Raw genomic sequence first — 19,899 nt, 5'->3', positions numbered from 1 at the left:
TGTTGCTGGTGTGTATCCAACTGGACCACGGGATTTAGGTGTCCCTGTACCGATGAGGGTCCTAGCCCCAGTTCCTGAACTAACCACTGAACTATGAAGGTTATTCAGGTGACGTATAAGGGAGGATGTTCCTAGGTGGGCAAGATCCTTACCCCTGCTTATTTGAGCTTTACATAAGCTACATATTGCCATACATTGGTTGTCTGGATTTGGATAAAAATAACTCCAGACCGAAGAGGTGCATTTTTTGGTCTTCTGACCAGGCATGACGATGGGCTTTTTCATCCCATGGACATCAGCTGTTTCCCCCCCTGGTGCCTCATTTACAATAACCACATCACCATCCTCATCATCAAGTTCCTCCACAGCGCCAGCTACATCATCAATAGCCTCCTCCCGAGCCACCTCTTCCCGTACAGTGATGGGAAGGTCAGGCTTGACAACCACCAACACCCTTGGACTCGCCTTGGGGATTTGTGATAATTTCTCTTTAGAAGGCAGAGTTGTTTGCTGTTTTGTTGCTGACAGCATAACTCTCTTCAATTTTTTGTAGGGGGGGGGAGGAGGAGGAGGGCTAAGATCCGTGGGTGAAGCTGAACCACTAGTCATGAACACGGGCCAGGGCCTAAGCCGTTCCTTGCCACTCCGTGTCGTAAATGGCATATTGGCAACTTTACGTTTCTCTTCAGATGATTTTAAGTTTCTCTTTTTGCTACTTTTTCTTAACTTGGGCTTTTTGGATTTTACATGCCCGGTACTACGAGATTGGGCATCGGGCTTGGAAGACGACGTTGATGGCATTTCATCGTCTATGTCATGACTAGTGGCAGCAGCTTCAGCATTAGGAGGAAGTGGGTCTTGATCTTTCCCTACTTTATCCTCCAAATTTTTGGTCTCCATTATATGTAGCACAAGATACTGCAGAATGTGTGAACTTGGTAATATTGCAGTACCAATGGACTTATACTGCTGGATTGGTTTTGCAAATTTGGTTATAATTATTATATATTTTTTTTATTTTTTATTTTTTTTTACTTTTTTTTTATTTTTAAAAACTTGGGAATAGTGGGGAAATAACTATGCCCTTAGAAGCACAGAGCACAGGACACAGCACCACTGGACTGAACAGGACACGGCACAGGACCCAGCAGCACTACGGAACTCAGCAGGACAGAGCACAGGACACAGCACCACTGGACTGATACTGCAGAATGTGTGAACTTGGTAATATTGCAGTACCAATGGACTTATACTGCTGGATTGGTTTTGCAAATTTGGTTATAATTATTATATATATTTTTTTTTTTTAATTTTTTATTATTTTTTACTTTTTTTTTATTTTTTAAAAACTTGGGAATAATGGGGAAATAACTATGCCCTTAGAAGCACAGAGCACAGGACACAGCACCACTGGACTGAACAGGACACGGCACAGGACCCAGCAGCACTACGGAACTCAGCAGGACAGAGCACAGGACACAGCACCACTGGACTGATACTGCAGAATGTGTGAACTTGGTAATATTGCAGTACCAATGGACTTATAATGCTGGATTGGTTTTGCAAATTTGGTTATTATTATTATATATTTTTTTTTTTTTTTTAATTTTTAATTTTTTTTTACTTTTTTTTTATTTTTTACAAACTTGGGAATAATGGGGAAATAACTATGCCCTTAGAAGCACAGAGCACAGGACACAGCACCACTGGACTGAACAGGACACGGCACAGGACCCAGCAGCACTACGGAACTCAGCAGGACAGAGCACAGGACACAGCACCACTGGACTGATACTGCAGAATGTGTAAACTTTGTAATATTGCAGTACCACTGGACTTTTACTGCTGAATGTGTGAACTTGGTAATATTGCAGTACCAATGGGCTTATACTGCAGGATTGGTTGTGAAAATTTTGTGGTAATTAAAAAATATTAAAGTAGTTTTTGGTATTTTATAAAAAAACTTTTTTTTATTTTTTTAAACACAGGGGAATATTGGGGAAATAACTATGCCCTTAGAAGCACAGAGCACAGGACACAGCACCACTGGACTGAACAGGACACAGCACAGGACCCAGCAGCACCACTGACCTCAGAAGGACAGAGCACAGCACACAGCACCACTGGACTGATACTGCAGAACACAGCACAGCACAGCACAGCACAGCACAGCACAGCACAGCACTAAACAGCACAGCACAGCACAGCACAGCACTAAACAGCACTAAACAGCACAGCACAGCACAGAACTAAACAGCACAGAACTAAACAGCACAGAGGACCACCTAACACACCCTCCCTCTACCCTGATCAATGCCCGAGTGAAGATGGCGGCGACTAGCGGGGAATTTATAGGATCCGAGTATCGCGAGATCCGACAACGGGATTATGAGTCAGAGCCTCAGTTTCACTTTTGAATTTGGCGCCAATACCCGGATCTGTCTCGGATCCGACTCGGATCCGCAACGTTCGGGTGGGCTCGGATTTCAGAAATCCGAGCGCGCTCATCCCTAATTTTTTGTATTCCTTTTTCTGACAAGCTTCAATAAGCAAACATATGTATGGCTTTACATGTCTGCAATGTTACGCTGCCTCTTTCTAGATCTCAAGAGAACCTGTGGATCTATAAGTTCCAGCATGCCCTGCTAGCCTCTGGCTAAATATTATTTCACTGAGGTTGGCTACTTCTGAGATGGAGCTACTTTATAATGATAGAGCTTTACTCATTTCTATTGATATGCTGCATTTTCATGAATATTAGTTAAGGGCACAAAAAAATGGCTGCCTCCACTGTGTGTGTGTAGATGACGGGTACGCTTTAAGGGCCCATTTACACCCTACCCACTGAATTGCACTTTACTAACAGTTTCTTGCGCATTGTTCCCACCATTGTATTCTAAAACAAACTGTGCACTTAAAATATTAGAATGCAGCATGCTGTATTGATAATGCGCTAACAATAAATTGGTGCATATATGTCCCTAACATGACATTGTTATACAGCATTAGGGTTCTGTTTTTATTTATGCTTCTGTGGGGTAAACTAACACAGCAACAGAGAAACTTAAAAATACACAGACTTTTCCAACAAACAGCACAAAAAAAAAAAGTTAAACTAATTACAAATTAAAATTTTTGGGAACTTTAACCGACCATTACTCCACAGATAAAGGTAATAAACAGCACCACAATTTTAGACTACTGTGGATGCTTAGATCGTTATAAGTTTCAGTAATGAATAGACAACAAATGATTTCTTAAATAGTGACAGTAATACAGTACTTTAAGCATCTTTCACAGGGACAGGTTACGATTTGTGAGGGCCCCACTGCAACAGGTTTTCCCAGCCTAGTGGGTGTAACTGTATGGACCAATAGAAATATGCAAGCAGAGAGCCTGCAGCTTCTTATTGGTCAATGCTATTACCCACTTGTCCCGCTCTATGATGAGGGGGCCGGCCAAGTCATTCCATAGTTTGTGTGAGATGTATTCTGTATCTGAGGATAAGTTTAAAGGGATTTTTCACCCTTAGATTACTTTAATTCATTAGATATATCCATGTGTTACTGAAGAGTCCAGTGGCTATAAAAAGTATTAACTTTCTTTGGCATTTTCCTCATTTTATTTTTTACATCATAAAATAAAAACCAATCAACACAATGTCACATAAAAAAACAACTCCAAAGATTTTTTTTAATTTACAAATAACCGTAACATAGTACATAAATATTAATTTCTATAACTAAGCATCTCTTCCTTGATATGAAGGCTTAAGGTGAATAATTCCGAAGGGACGTATTCAGCAGTAAAAGTTGCAAGATGGTGTGTGTAAACCTCCTCAGTGACTGCTTATAATTCATATGATAGGAACTGTCCCATGTGGAATGCCCAGGTCTTCTGATTGTATGCTGAAGTCATGACCTCATTAAAAATAAACATTAATGAAACCAGATTAAGCACTATTTATACAGGTATTATTTATACCTATATTATAATCACTTGTGTAATATAAAGGTAGAGTTACTTGTGTGTTTTATTATACTCTGCCTTAGTAGGTGTATACGCCACAGCTAATCAAATACTGGTCACAGTGGCAACCAGGGCCGCCATCAAAAATCATGGGGCCCAGTACAAATGAAGCAGGTAGAACCCCCCACCACCAACTCCAGTAGCATTAAAAATGTTTTTTCATTATCAGTTGAAACAAACAGAAAAATCAGAAAAAAAGATGATGATAAAATGTATTTAAAATATACTTACCAAGATGTTGCAGCTGCTGCTCCTTGCTCCTTCAGTGGTTTCAGGAACATCAGTGTGACGTCAGGTCACACCACCACATCACTCACCGACAGGGAGGATCATATGATCGCAGGGACGGAGCAATGATTCCCCTGCGATCACAATTGACAGCTGCCTGGCTGTCAAAGGAAGATCACATGGGGAATGATTGCTCCGCCCCTGAGATCACATTCTGCATTCTTCCTGACCAGGGGTCCCGCTGTCTTCCAGTCCCGCCGGGACTGGAGGACAGCGGGCCCCCTGGTAAGTGTGTCCCCTCTGGTGAGCCCGGACCCGGTACCAGACTACCCCCTGTACCCCCATGATGGCTGGCTTGGTGGCAACTAATAGATACAGCCAGGTGACCGGAGAAGTTTCCCGTCCATCGGTTCCCAGCATTTAAAATTCCTTAGCCCAAAGCTTTATTATAAGATACTACCATTATGACAGTAGGGTTTTATAGGAGTGCAGCGGCAATAGCAAAACATCTTATACCGTAGTTGTAGAGAACACAGGCTGGTGTATATGTATTTAGTCCTAATCATAACTACCTCCAGTTTCCCAGAAGCTGTTGTACATTGTCCATGGAATTGTGGTAACAGGACGCGGAACAAGATCAGGATGGGGAATTTCTCTATGTGGTTGAGGGACTGTACGACTCATCGGAATTATCCTGATTAATACTCTGAATCCCATGTCCTGTCACCTGTTGTGCTGGAGAGGCTAGATTTTGGCACTATGCCCTCTGAATGAGCACGTTACCAATTGAAGCGTTAAAACAAGCTCTTGAATGCATTATACTGGGCAACAGATTCTCAGCAATGTGAAATTATATCTCATATAATTCCTTTATCTAATCTGTATTTAGACTATCCAAATCACAAGTCCATTAAATGATTCTGGAATTCAATACGCGTATTTCCTAGAACTATTCAGTGTATCTAACCATTACAAACAGCTTGTTTTCTGACAAGTAATGGTTAGATCTGTGAGTTCTATCTAGCAAATAAAAATGGCTGCTTCCATAAGCATTGTCATGTCATGTGGCTATTAACAGCACCATGGTCAATGTAGTGTTGCTGCCTCCTCATTGCTATGCCTATTTGAAACACAGAAGGCTTGTTAAATGCAACACGAAAAAGTACCATGGTAAACTTCAGTCATTTTCTAATTTACCATGGTATCTTTTTTTTTTGTGTAAACAGGTCTGCTCCACCAAATAATATTTATGCATGACTAGTGCAGTGACTTTTTTTTTTTTTTTTTTTTACTGCCAAAATCTTTTTTTATTGCAAAGTTTAGATAATGACTGAAAAAGGCTGCTGGCAGCATTTTTAGTAACCGCAGAACTTATTCAAGATCTAAAGTGCTTGGACAGAACAATGATTGCATTAATTAATGCCAGTTTTCAGAAAGCAAACAAAATGGCTGCCCCTAGCAATCATTCTTTGTGATTTGACTGTTTTATGAAATGACTGAAGAATAACATATTTCCTTTTCCTTTTCTGCAGCCATGTTGGTGGTTATCGTTTTACTCTTCATCGCCATAGTAGTGGTGGCAGTTTGGCCAACTAAGTGACCAAGAATCAGCTTCTACGTTGGCAGCGACTATGGTCTCCAAAAACAGTCTGGTAAGAGACTGCAACCCACAGGAACTTTGTTTTCTTACAATTACAGATTTCGTAACATGCTGAATGACCTTAAACCCAATATAATACACACATAACCACCTTTTTCTGCACCGGATGCTCCATGTTAACTAATGCTGAATAAAGTTGTTTTTGTAATGATCTTGCGCAAGAGGCCATGCCAGATTTTCACCATTTTTAGAGTTCACCATGTCACTGGCCTTAGATGGGCAAAATTCATCTCATACTATAGACTCCATTACAGAGGATCCTGGCAATGAATCGGTTACATTCAGATCTTTTCTTTCTCTTCAAGGGCTGCAATAACTTAGTACATTTCAAAATAATATATACGAAGTGCATATAAATATCCACAGACTCACAAGGCCGACGCCCATCCATTTTCAGACCTGCGTGACATGGAGTTACCTGAAAACAGCTGTTTTATACTTGCTAACGACCAAGTGAATCTCTCAGCTCTGTATTAAGCATTTAGCTGAAAAGAGAAAAAAAATGTATAATAAAATTCAGAAACGTAAAAACACGTGAAGACAGAGCAGCCCCATTCTTGGGCCCTTCTGAGGTTAATGGATGCTATGTAATTTAAATCTCGACTGATGGCTTCATATGTGAAAAGGAGGGGGAAAAAAACCCAAGAAAAATGTTGTTTTCTAAAATGCATTTACCTGCAGCTATACCGAGGAGATGAGGGACGGCAGATAGTTCCAGTGTCTCCTGAGCAAACTCCTGTCTAATGCAAAGTTGTTTGCATATTATTCATTTGCAAAGAAAATCTGTTTTTGAAGGCTCAATTGTGTCTGCTTTTTTCCGTTTTTGATATTCTAAAAAGGATATCTTGGTACTAGGGCACAAACCTTATTGTAAAGTACTAGCACCAGCGACTCTTCAATAAAAGTAACTATCATGTTGTGCAAAGGAATCTGGGAAATAGTAGTGACTGGTTTTATTTATAGTTTTGTGGTGTCATTTTTAAAGGCAAGTGAAAATTTGAACAAGAAGTTTCTGTCATAATATGACCCCGATCCTTATCTACCCTGTTTTGTAAGTCAGGTCTTTCTAAATCACCTCAGAATCTTCCATTTTGCAGAACAGTGAATATACATGTGTGCATAACGAGACGCTTTCACCCCCAAAACAATTTGTAGAGTAGTGGTTTTCCCAAGGCTCGCATTTTTGAGTAGTTCCATATGGCATGGATATCGCGGGCAATTTATAAGCATCTACACACATTTCTCAACAATCTTCAGCTGACAAATCCAACACCGTGAAATGAAAAACCTGTTGTGTTGAAGAAGGAAAAAAAAAAGGGGGGGTGTGGATGTTATAAGAGAAGTGTTTTAAGATGTAGCCAAAATTATAAGCAGGAGTGCACACCGGATGCTTAATACAATAAAAGTAACTCACGCTACAAACCTTGTTGCATTTTGTAAATAATATTGAGTAGACTGCATTTGTTAACTGTTTTGCTGCCTTATAATATATATGTGTCTGTTTTGTTTTTTTCTTTTAAATTCATTAATGACTGCAGTTATAATGGGGGTGGTCATATTTGCTTCCATTTAGCGGCAACTGAACTTTTTCTGCATTAAGAATGTGTTCCACCAGTTCATTTGTACTTTTGGAAGTGTCCGGAAGAGAAAAGTGTATATGTCTGGAAGTGTTATGTCAGTAATGTTATGTATTAAACCATGAATATCTTGCCAAAAACTCAAAATTGTGGGGCAACGTCACCAAACATGTATGGAAGAGCTATCTTGTCCACAATTTCTAAAGCAAGCTTTTGTTTTGTTTTTTATATTTCCTTGCATATGTTTTTTTTTGTTTCTTTATATTTATATTTTCTTTTATATACATTTTCTGTCATTGTAAACCCTGGGGACCTATTTAATCACATGGAACTGTGTGCACAGATTTGCTGTAGCCCATACTAGCTAAGCTGCTATTTTTCTAGTACAGTTTAGAGCAGTGATGGCCAACCTGATTCACTTTAAAGGGATGTATGTGTGGATCTCCAACCTTCAAAAGGGCTGTACATTACTGTTTCCAGAAAGAAAAAACAGCCCAAAAATGACATTGGCACCCACATCAGTCATACTAAAATGCCCCACATGCACTTGCTCCAAAATTCAACCACATGCCTCTCGTGCCTCTCGGTCCTCCTCCCGTGCCTCTCGGTCCTCCTCCCGTGCCTCTCGGTCCTCCTCCCGTGCCTCTCGGTCCTCCTCTCGTGCCTCTCGATCCTCCTCCCGTGCCTCTCGGTCCTCCTCCCGTGCCTCTCAGAGCTCCACATATGCCCATCACTTGCCACTCAGACCTCCCTACATGTCTCCCAGAGCTCTGCATATGCCCCTCACATGCCAGTCAGACCTCCGCTTACACCATTCACACTTCCCCTACATGTCTTAAAATGTCTGCACAGCCTGAAGTGGCAGATTAAGGGCCACAGGGGCCTGGAAGTGAAAGTTATGAAGGGCCTAATGTGAGCAGTATGTCAATAGAGGGGGTGTGGCCAGTGTCATGTGGGCATGACCAGTACCATAGCTAGTGTCTCACTCCAAACACCTCCATTACCCTCCGTAATATCAGCGCTTCCACAGGTACCCAAGAAGAAACTAACAGATTAAAAACAAGAGATTTCATTATTCATTATGAAGTAAAATTTCTTACCTGGATATTGATTGTCCTAATGTCCTCTTGATGGTCTGATTGAATACTGTTTCTGTCTACAAAAACTAAATACATTTATTATCTCTCTGAATGGGGATTATTGGGTGCAGTTTTTGATGATATAAGAACACTCTTTGGAAAAGTAAAAATATATAGACAACAAACTGCATATAAATGCCACTATATTGATTCACACCATTTTTATATGGCATCTCCTGCTTATATTGATTGATACTTTATCACACTATACAGACTGGAGGCCTTGCTGTAGAATACTAGGAGGGGAGGTGTAAATACACAATGATCATCGTGAATGTGGCACAAATACTGTGATGTTATGGTTCTGCATATATACGAAAATGTGCTATTTTTGAATGTGCCTTTTTCATAACGTCAATTACTCTCATTTTGCCAAACAAATTAGCAGCAGGCCTAGGAGTCTAAATGCATTGTGTTTATAGTTACCTAAATACAAGGTGAGTCCTCTATTGAAATAATTAAAAAAAAAAGTGATATATAGAAACAGAGACCAATGGCGTCATATAGTACACTCATTATTCTAGTAACCATAATGTAAAAGCATTTGGTGTTTATGTAGGTTTAAGGCTATAGGGTTTAGCAGATATAGAACTGGGCAGTAAAATGTACACTTTATAATTTCTATGTTAAACACTATTTGCCCTGAACAGGTTTGTAATCCGGGTCAGACAGGGCATCTCAACTCTTTCTTTTTCCTGGTGAGTCATGGTGAAGTCACCGCAGCATGCCAGGAAGGTGACACAATGAAGAAATGTGCATACAAATTTGTTCTTCGAGCTTTCCAAAAGGGACATTTAAACTAATTCAATCACTTTATATCATTGTAATTCAGGGAATCTATAGTGATTTTCTGTTAATCACTTCAATCAATAAAATGCACAAATAGGGGGGTAAGGGGGAGGGCAGACCTTAAATTTGACTTGTGAACATACTCTACTAAAGAAGTTTAAAACATTACTTGAGAAATACTTTCTCTCCCTTCCCTAGCAAAAGCCCATCCAGAGGCATCCGTAGATAATAGAAAATACCTGAAGCCAATTCCCCAAATTTGTCAAGATCAACCTAAATGTCTCCTATTCCAATCTCCCTTTACTTTTCCCCACTGCTCTATAAGTGGACCGCTAATGTGAATATCAATTCACAAATGCTGAAATAGAAGTCGACGTATCTTTGTTTTGTGCACCCGCTATTCATATTGATCCATGGTGATGAACTTCCCTATTTATATCCAATTCACTGCCACAAACTTCAACTGACCCTCGCCCTGACTACCTCTCATAGACTACCCCTATCTATCATCAGCCTAGCACACTGCCCTTTGTTCATCTGGCCTACCGCTCTCTCACATCTCCCACTGACTTAATCACTAATGTTTTAATACAACCCTCCACCTTACTATTAACTGTGCGGTCTGATCACTTCTGTAAGATGTTTCTAAAAAGGCTGTTCCAAGCACATCTTTGCTTAGGGACCAAAATCAGAGAACCCATTCTACCTCCCTCCACCAGTGATGTCCTCCATGACCCCAATTTTCCTTCTACATAGTCAACCCAATTACCAGTTTCTCCCCTTCACACTGTCAGGCACCACCCCGCTGCTCCATTGGGACGGCTGCCTGTCTCTGCTCCCGTCGCGATTGGTTGCCAGGCAACCAGACGGAATAATTCCGGCCGGACCAGGTCGTCTGCGCTATTCTAATCTCCAGCGGCGGCCGATGACAGCGCTGTCGCCTCTCTTCCATTGGTGGTCAGTACTATTTAAGGCAGGTCCTGGCTTCATGCCTGTGCCAGAGTATTAGGTCCTCTCCTCTGCCCCAGTTCTCGTTCAACCTGATCAGGAACGACCATTCTTATTGGAAGTAGATGCATCATCTGTTGGTATTGGAGCAGTTCTCTTTGAAAGATCCTCTTCAGGCATTCACACTCCTTGTGGATTCTTCTCCAGACGATTTCTTCCCAGCGAAAGTAACTATGGGATTGGTGACAAAGAGCTGCTGGCCGTCAAGTCTGTACTCGAGGAATGGCGTCATTTACTGAAGGGCGCTCTTCACCCAGTCACTGTGTTTACGGATCACAGAAACCTTGTGTTTATCTGGGAGGCTCGCTGTCTCAACCCTAGTCAGGCTCCTTGGGCATCCTTCTTTGCACAGTTCAATATGGTCCTTACGTTTTGTCCACGGTCTTTTGATGATTCGGATTGCTTGACCCCGTTGGAACCTCTATCCATCATTGATCCCTCAAGTATAGTAGCACTCACCAGAACAGAGACATGTACACCTCCTCATAGTCAATCCTCTGTGGAGGTCCATTTACGACTCAAGACCTTACATTGGGCGCACTCTTCATGCGTTTCTGGTCACGCCGGGATAAAGAAGACCACCGTATTACTTTGTCGCCGGTTCTGGTGGCCCACAGTTCATTCGGACATTCGTAAATTTATTGCGGCTTGTACTGTCTGTGTCCTACATAAGTCTTCTTCCAGAATAGCTCCTGCTGACTTGCTTCATACGCTATCCATTTCCAATTCTCCCTGGGAGAGTATTGCTATGGATTTTATTACAGATCTTCCCTCCAGTGCTAGATATAACACTATCTGGATCGTCATCGACAGGTTTTCAAAAATGGCTCACTGTCCCACTATGTGGGTTGCTTTCTGCTAGTCATCTAGCTGACATCTTCATCAAAGAGATTTTCAGGATTCATGGCTGTCCCAAAGAGATCATCTCTGACCAAGGGGTCCAGTTTACGTCTCGCTTCTGGAGAGCATTTTGTAAAAACCTTGGTACCGAACTAAAATTCCCTTCAGGGTACCACCCTCAAACCAATGGCCAGACCGAGCAGATAAACCTAGACCTGGAGACATTCCTTCGGTGCTTTTCTTCTGAAAATCAGAATAAATGGTCTCAACTTCTTCCTTGACCCGAATTCTCCCACAACCAGCATGTCCATGAATCTACAGGATTTTCATCATTCTTCATGGTGTTCGGAACTCATCCCACTTTGCCGAATCCTTTTGTGTCCTCAGCCTCCGCGGTTCCGGCTGCTGGCTCTCTCTTCCAGGAGTTTTCGCTTATTTGGCCTAGGACTAAAGCAGCAATATTTAAAGGCACCCAATATCACAAAACTTTTGCGGATCGCCGCCAGAGACCTATGCCACTTGCGGATCGCCGCCAGAGACCTATGCCACTTCTTGCTGTAGGAGACCAAGTCTGGTTACATCTATGAAGCTAGCTCCCTGGTTTATTGGTCCTTACACTATCTTACAGATTATTAAACCTATTTGCTACAAACTGAAATTCTCTCCTCTCAAGTGCCACAACAACTTCCATGTTTCGTTACTACAATCTTTAGTGCTCAACGAGTTCTTTCGGCCTCCTTCTCGACCTACACCCGTGCAGTCATCTTCTGGTGTAGAATATGAAATCAGTCAGATTCTGGACTCTCGCATTTTGCATGGCCGTCAACAGTTCCTAGTTCACTGGAAGGGATTTGGTCTAGAGGGGAGGTCCTGGATGGACAAACAGGACTTACACGCTCCTCGACTACTTAAAGAATTTCATAAACAACTGGATGACAGGAGAGGAGGTATACTGTCAGACGCCGCTCCGCTGCTCCTTCAGGCCGGCTGCCTGTCTCTGGTCACGTTGCGTCTGGTTGGCAGGCAATCAGACACAATACTTCCGGCCGGACCAACCATTTGTTTGCGCATGCGCTAGCAACAGGATGCTATTCTAATCTCCAGGGGTAGCCGATGACATCTGTCGCCCCTCTTCCATTGGTGGTCAGTACTATTTAAGGCAGCTTCTGACTCCATGCCTGTGCCAGAGTATTAGGTCCTTTCCTTGCTCCAGCGTTCTAGTATATATTTGGCTTGTCTGACTTCTCATTATTATTATTATTATTATTATTATTATTATTATTATCTTTGACTTATAAGGCACCACAAAGGGTCCGCAGCGCCGTACATTACATATACAGAAAAGAGAACCAAGACACAACATGATACAAAAATATATACAAACAGGTGACAGGGTAAAGCAAATAGGGTGGTACTAACTAGGGGAGAGAGCCAGGATAAGGGAGTTAGGAGGAGGACTGATATACTTGAATAAAGAAATGAGTCTTAAGGGCACGCTTGAAGCCTTTGAGAGTAGATGCTAATCTGATGGAACGTGGAAGATTGTTCCACAGCAGGGGAGCAGCCCGGGCAAAGTCCTGAAGACGAGAGTAAGAGGAGGTGATCAGTGAAGTAGTGAGGCGGCAGTCACAGGCAGAGCGGAGGGGGCGGGTAGGAGTGTAGGTAGAGATGAGATTGGAGATGTAGGGAGGGGAAGATTGACGAAGAGCTTTAAAGGTGAGGGTGAGGAGTTTAAATTTAATTCTGTAGGGTATGGGGAGCCAATGTAGTGACTGTGGGAGGGAGACTGCAGATACAGAGCGGCGGGAGAGAAAAATGAGGCGGGCAGCAGCATTGAGGATAGACTTAAGAGGGTCTGATATCTAATGTCCTGTTTAAGCCGGCTTGCTTGACTATTCTATTTTGATTCCCCTTGTGTATCTCGTTTCCTGGAATTTACCGACCCGCCCTGTTTGACTTCTCTTTTGGATTTTCCCTGGGTACCTCGCTGCCAGCATGTTTCCTGAACCGGCTTATATGACTATTCTTTTTCTGTACCTCGCTATTCGGCTCAGTAAAGGACTGCAACCTGCAGCTAAGCCAATACTTGCTTGCGGGGGTTCCTGGTGAAAACCAGGGTGCACGTTAGACTCCTCACCTTCCACTGAGTTGTGTCAACGTTAGCAGGTATTTCAGCACAAGTTGTGACACACACTCCATCTTCCACTCAGAACTGATTCAACACCTAAGATATTCCCTAAGCCTACCTACTTTTGTCACCCCCCCCCCCCCAGCAATCCCTCTTCCAATCTCCATCTGATAACCCCCTTACTGTCACTCCCCCCTGTATGTCAGTGTAGTCAGTGTCCCCCAAAGCAGCATATCATTTGCCTAATCTCAGGGCCCAACAACACCCATTCCCCCCCATTCATCTTCACCTATCCTTCTAATGGCCACAGATGAGATGGCTCTTGCTTCAGTGATCACCTCTTGCACTGTGCTAAACCAACCCTCAACTCCATTGCCTGTCCTACAGAGCTCGGAATCTTTGGATGGATTTTGTGCTAGAAAAGGTTGATACACTCACCTGTCATCATTGCACTTGCAATCCCTGTTCTTCCCCACCACACAGAGTGACTATGCGTACTACCCTTACAGATGAGGAGTTGCTGGGATGCACCGGTTGCCTGGAGCGCTGCCACTAATCATTGTTTCCTTCACGTGGTGCCGCAGCAGGAGCTGCACTCTGCACCTTAGCGCAGGGAGGGCTGGTGAAGCCAAGCAGTGCACTGACATTGCAGCAGAACCATGGACTGTGCAATTCTCTGAGGCCCAGTTGAGGTCATTCAAGTTAAAAAAAAAAAAAAAAAAATACATTGCGACTTGTGGCACTACTTGCCAGAAGCAGCCTGGAGCTCCATCAGGCCCATTATTAATTTGGTCCTGACTGCCGGAGCCCGCAAAGGAAGGAAGAAGAGCACATAGTGCAGAATGCACTACACAAATTTCTCCTCCCCCTCTGATTGGTTGTGCTGTGTGACCTCCCTGTGTTGGGCAGAGGAGGTCACATAATGCGAAAGCCACCTGCTCCCATTCAGTCTTATTCTCTGCTTTATAACAAATCAAAGAATAATACTGGGAGCACAGAGCTAAGGGCCACCCATTTCCGCCCTCCCCCCGACTGAGAGAATAAAAATATCTGGTTGCCATGGGTTACAGCACACTTGTGCACAAATTACTATGTAATTTAATATACTCGTATGTGCACTGTGCTCCCAAATTGCAATGCTAATTTATCATATCCCACCTGTCGACCTTTGGTTTAATTTTTTATCCCCTGAATCATTTTAGTTGGTCTATAAATATTGTCAAACCTAACTGCTAAATTATATATTAGCATCTTCCCCTATGTACTGATTCCTAGCCATATGACATGATGCAAAGAGGATTGTTTAGAGACAAGATGGCGTGTCAGTGAGAGTTCAGATCTCCAGGAATGCTTGTTGTACATTCAAGTTAGAGTTTAAAACATGTAGATTTAGTTTTACATATTGCCCTATATCATAGTGTAAGATTCAAAGATCTAGTTTCCATATCAGTATGGATCAACTCAAAGTGGATTCATACTTATGGCAAATCAAATTTATAATCCCTGTGAATATTACCTGCACTCACATGCTAAATTTGTAAAATGTCTGTTGCTTTCTGAAGGCTGCTTACTAGAAAATCTGTGATATAAATCTCATTTGAAACCTGCAGAATAATTCAGTGACTCAAATTCCCCTCAGTCACCGTCATGGCCATTTTTAAAATGGCTTCACAATTGTATCCATTGATAGACAAGGCTAAGCCAAGTCATGAAGTGAAATGTTTAATTCCACCATAGTATTCCCACACACAGTGGGATTGGGGTTTAAGGGCTTTCAACCATCATACATTCTAATTAAAACTGGCACGCATTATAAAAAGAAAAGCCTTTTGAATTCTCAGCCTATGTTAATTAGAATAGGGTTTAAGTGTACAGCGGTTGTTGAGTGTTTTACCACCACGGTCAAATATAACTGCCTTCTGTGTGATACTATCGCTGTATATCTGGAGCACAACAGGAGGACAACATCCAAAAGATGATTATTTTGGCGCCGTAAAAAGTTAATTAAACGCCGACACTTTTGTGTGCTCTGGAGATGTTTTGTAAAAGATAAGACAGAATTCTGGCAGCGTCTTCAGACAGGACATAAAAACCTGATGTTTTTTTGTTCTAAGTTGTTCTATAAACAGACAGCTATGATAGGGACGTGGAAGATCAAGATATTTAATGCGGAGACTCCCAAAGTTACCATATTCCATCTGGGAATGAGACTGGATTGGATTTTTAAAGAGCAATTAAAGCAAAGTTACAAACAAATTGCTTCTGTATTAAAAAGTAAATCTGTGATATTGATTGTTTGTTTTCTAAAGACAGTTGTGGCACATATTTTCTTGTCCATTCCCATTGCTATACATACATTCTCTATTTTAATAAACGAGTTTCAGTACAAGAAAATGTATTTTTATTTAATTCTAGCAGAGTGTATCTCATGGTCCTCAGTGATATCTGAGAAATACTGATTGCTTTTGAATGTGAATCCTGCTCATTCTGCCCACTTCAGGCATGCAGAGAAAATGGCGACCAGCTGCTACATCTAGGTTTGATAGGCTAGTACAGTGGTTCCCAAACTGCGCCGTGGCTCCCTGGGGTGCCATGACGATTTCACAGGGGTGCCGCTACCAGGGCCAGTGGTAAGCCAGGTGGGGAACTACTTGGTAATTATTTTGACTTAGGGGTGCCTTTAAAAACTTATGGAGACCTTAAGGGTGCCTCCAACTGAGAATGTTTGGGATCCACTGGGCTAGTAGAAAGTACTTCCTTGTACAATCAGAGTGGGGGCAACCAAAATGATTCCTGTAACGAAGACTGGGAGCAGATAATGAGTGAGGATGACAGGCGCAGTCTTGGCTGAGCAGACGGATTCAGCTGGGAGATATTTTAAGACAAGATATATATGCTGGTGCAGTTTTGTTAATGGCTTTGATTGTTAGTAGAAGTTTTTTCATCAGATTGTGTAAAATACAGACAACCAATGTAGGGAATAGCAGAGCAGAACAGTAGTGGAAGAACGTTTGTCATGGAAACTTAGTCTGGCCACTGCATTCCAAATAGATTGTAATGATGAAAATCTGGCATGGGGAAGGCTTATTGGCTGGTGGAAATATTAACAGCTCTGATTTACTAACTAAAAGGTCTCGATAATATGACAAAAAATTACTTTTAAAACTGGGAGTGATTAAAGTTACCTTTAAATTTAAAGTGGTTGGAAACTGCCGGGGGCATTGTAAAATATATTCTATTTGACCCAAGCATCCCAGGATTAAATGTGTACATCACATAAATGGCCCATATCCTACCCTGGGACATTCTCTTTGCCAGAGACAGCAATCAATTTTAATTTTTTAATGCGCCTGGCGGTTCCATCCCCTTTAACTTCAAAATTTGTCAATACTGAAATAAGTTCATGCTATCAAATGATTAATGCCATCCCTATAGTGTAAGTTTTTGAGATATTAACATCAAATATACAAAAGTTGTAATTTTAAGACAGCATTCATAAATTATGAATGCTGTCCACATTGGGCCCTAGGCAAGATACTGGTTTGGGGCCCCCTCCCTGAAAAAATCCATAGCACTATAGTTTTTTAGCATAACATATACCCCTATTCAGGGGCTGGCTGGAAGACTTTAGCCCGGGGGTGCAAGCACATGGCACTGGCCCATAAGTAGTGGCCCATTTTTAAAGGTTGGTCTCACTGCTTACCCTGGGAGGGCCCTCTGGGGACCGCTGGGCCCTTGGCAATTGCCTAGGTTGACTAATGGTAAATCCGGCCCTGTTCATAATGTCATGCTTGTGAATTTGCCCCTATAGTTAGCATTTAGAAAGAGAAACCGGTTCTTTTCTACAACTGGACCTTTATACAAGAGTAAGATATTCTGCAGTGATTTAATTATCTATGTGGACCCTATAATGAACTGTGTATGTGACAAGTGCTGAACTAAATAGGTGCGCACTGATAGCGCGTCATCTTAGCTGCAATATTCTGTTTTTCACTACAGGACTGGTTTTTTTCCTCATTGTAGTACACTGATTCATGGCTAAAGGGGCTTTAATTACAATTGGAGCTTACATTATTTTTTGTGCACTATCCTAGATGCTGCATATTTTATTAGATTTCCCTATAAGGAAGAGTAAGCACTCTACTCAATTAAGAATTGTTATACACCACATTTTCTCCTCAGTATCTCTCTCCGTTTCCTTTCACCCTCTCTGCTACAGTGCATGTAATCCTGCCGGTCACACGACCTAACTCACCTGTCCGTCAAAGTGCTTTTAATTGCCAGGAATATAGATTCTACTTTCACAGCAGATTTCATAGCATTTGGAAACCGGCTTATCAGAGCTGTAACTTAAAATTTTAGCGCCTGGGGCGAGCAACAAAAACGCCTCCCCCCCATAGTCCTTAATTTTAACTAAATGAAACTAAAATATTCATAAACTATGCCCCCTTCAGCGTTGCGCCCTGGGCAGTAGCCCCTATCGCACAGCCCTAGTTACAGCCCGTTTTATTTAAAACGGTCTGCCTTAGTACTCTCTCTGTTTTAGGAACACTATGCTGAAAAATATAATTGACAACAGTGGTTGCTTTGTGTGTTTTCTTGCGGAGTAAAAAAATAAGAGTGCTTCCATTACTGAGAGATGCATATTTTAGAAGTCATTTCTGGTTAAAGCCACACAAGAGTTATGCTGTATGTAATAATATTTGACCACTGGGGGCACTATTCATGTGTTACAGATTGTATTGTTGCATTATGGACAGTGTCCACAGACGATGTTAGGAAATCTTTTCATGGACCAAGTAAGTTGTTTAAATGAAGACTGTGTCCTCACTGTGTAATGGAATGGCTTTAACAAGTCGCCGGAGGTCGGTGCATTTGCATGTTAGACCATTTATATTTCAAGTGTTGTAGTTTTTAAAGTGAGCTATTGGGGCTTTGTTATGTATACAGTTAACCACTTTAAGAAAAACACACCATCACTGTAAAATAACCAGACAAGAAGCAGTTTGAGTTTAGAGTTTAATTAACCAGTTGCTGATTTAGTCCTACCAAGTGGGTGCTTCAGTTACAAAGTTGTCACCTACGGAATATGACAAAGAAAATCCACACCTTTTTCATGTCATTAAATATATTCATATATAATAAACACAATATATTAGTATGAAACACAAAAGCAAAATCAACCCTCCCTGCAGGGCTTCAGAAAGGCATAATATATATTTTTCATTTGAACATGTGACATTTACAGGATTGTAAAATATTTTGATGAGACACAAACTGTCAGCAGTGAGTACATAATGGTGTGAGAAGTGGGATTTCCAGAAGCAATTGTATTGTAGGTAGCCTAGCTTGTTTAAAACAAGTAAGAAATTAGTGTGAGGGATGTGTGGTAAGGCATATCGTTAAGGCAAATGTAAGCTTTAATAAGGATTTAATTTATCTTGTGTACCATTTTGAAAACTGATCCATAGGAAAAGGTGCTTTTACCCATAACAACCAGAAGTCTGGTTTAATTTATACATTGGCTTAGGACATCTGTTTTCTTAAAAAAGTGTTTCTAAGTATGTAGTTCTCAGGACATGGTCTTGTGCCTCTACCTGAATTTTGCAGGGCTGTCATTGACTGAGTTGCTAGGTAGGTCAGACAGATGCCAGGATTTCAGAACTAAGTAAAATATAACAATGCTGCTTTCTGCTATTCCCAACTTTCTACTAATGTTACCTGAGTTCAAGTACATGTCCATGACTCCCTCCAGGTGTGTAACGCATACAACCTGGCCTGCCCTTGTACTATCCACTGTCAATCTCTTCACAGCAGTTTTAAATCTATGGGCAGTTATGACTTTTAATGGATTAATAAATAAATTGTATTTCCCTCTAAGACGGGCTTCGCAAGCATCGTTCCAGCTTCCCTTTCCAGCCACAGGTTGTCATATGAGCTTTGCTGTGGAAGCTAGGACTTGTAGTTCCACAGCAGCTGGACAGGCACAGGAAGGGTACCTTTTTGTTTAAGAAAGTCGGGTGAAATTCTTGCCAGAATAACACATTTCTGCACTTCAAAATATGTACTTACGGTGTTGCATTACCATTTCCACTATACAGTTATCACATTTTAGACAGGGGTACTGGCATGCTCTACATATTTTAGATTCAGTTAATGTAGAGGCTCTATCACAGAGGGGGAGCAATAGTTTCCCCATCAGTATAGTGAGTAGTGACATGCGAGTTTATATTTAGCAAGTCCTGTAATGTTATCTCAAGTGAGAAAATCTCTCTTAATCCAGTGTTCTTTCACAGTCCTGATATGTCAGTCTGTAACACAGGACTGCGCTTGATAAAACTAGACCCTTAAAGTAACAAAGGATTAAGAAAGATTTTCTCTCTCAAAACAAAATTTCACCACTTGATAAATCGACAGCCTGTTTTCTGCATTAGTGGAAGGGGGTGCTCTATATGTAACGTATCAGAACTCTCCCAAAAAAACTCTGTCACACAGCTCTAT

The 19,899-nt window shown here is 41.6% G+C and overlaps 1 protein-coding gene across 1 annotated transcript in view; it reads left to right on the top strand.

Annotated features, from left to right (window-relative positions):
* The window catches only part of STX8 (syntaxin 8), a 154,578-nt gene extending 147,732 nt beyond the window's left edge, over positions 1-6,846 (top strand). Inside the window, exon 8 of the mRNA XM_075216955.1 lies at positions 5,790-6,846. Coding sequence (XP_075073056.1) covers positions 5,790-5,857 — 68 coding nt within the window. The 3' untranslated portion in view covers positions 5,858-6,846. The remainder of the gene's footprint in view (positions 1-5,789) is intronic.
* Positions 6,847-19,899: the final 13,053 nt, after the last annotated feature.

Source organism: Mixophyes fleayi, chromosome 6, assembly GCF_038048845.1.
Source record: "Mixophyes fleayi isolate aMixFle1 chromosome 6, aMixFle1.hap1, whole genome shotgun sequence".
Classification (NCBI taxonomy): Eukaryota; Metazoa; Chordata; class Amphibia; order Anura; family Limnodynastidae; genus Mixophyes; species Mixophyes fleayi.
This window is presented reverse-complemented; position numbering and strand designations above follow the sequence as displayed.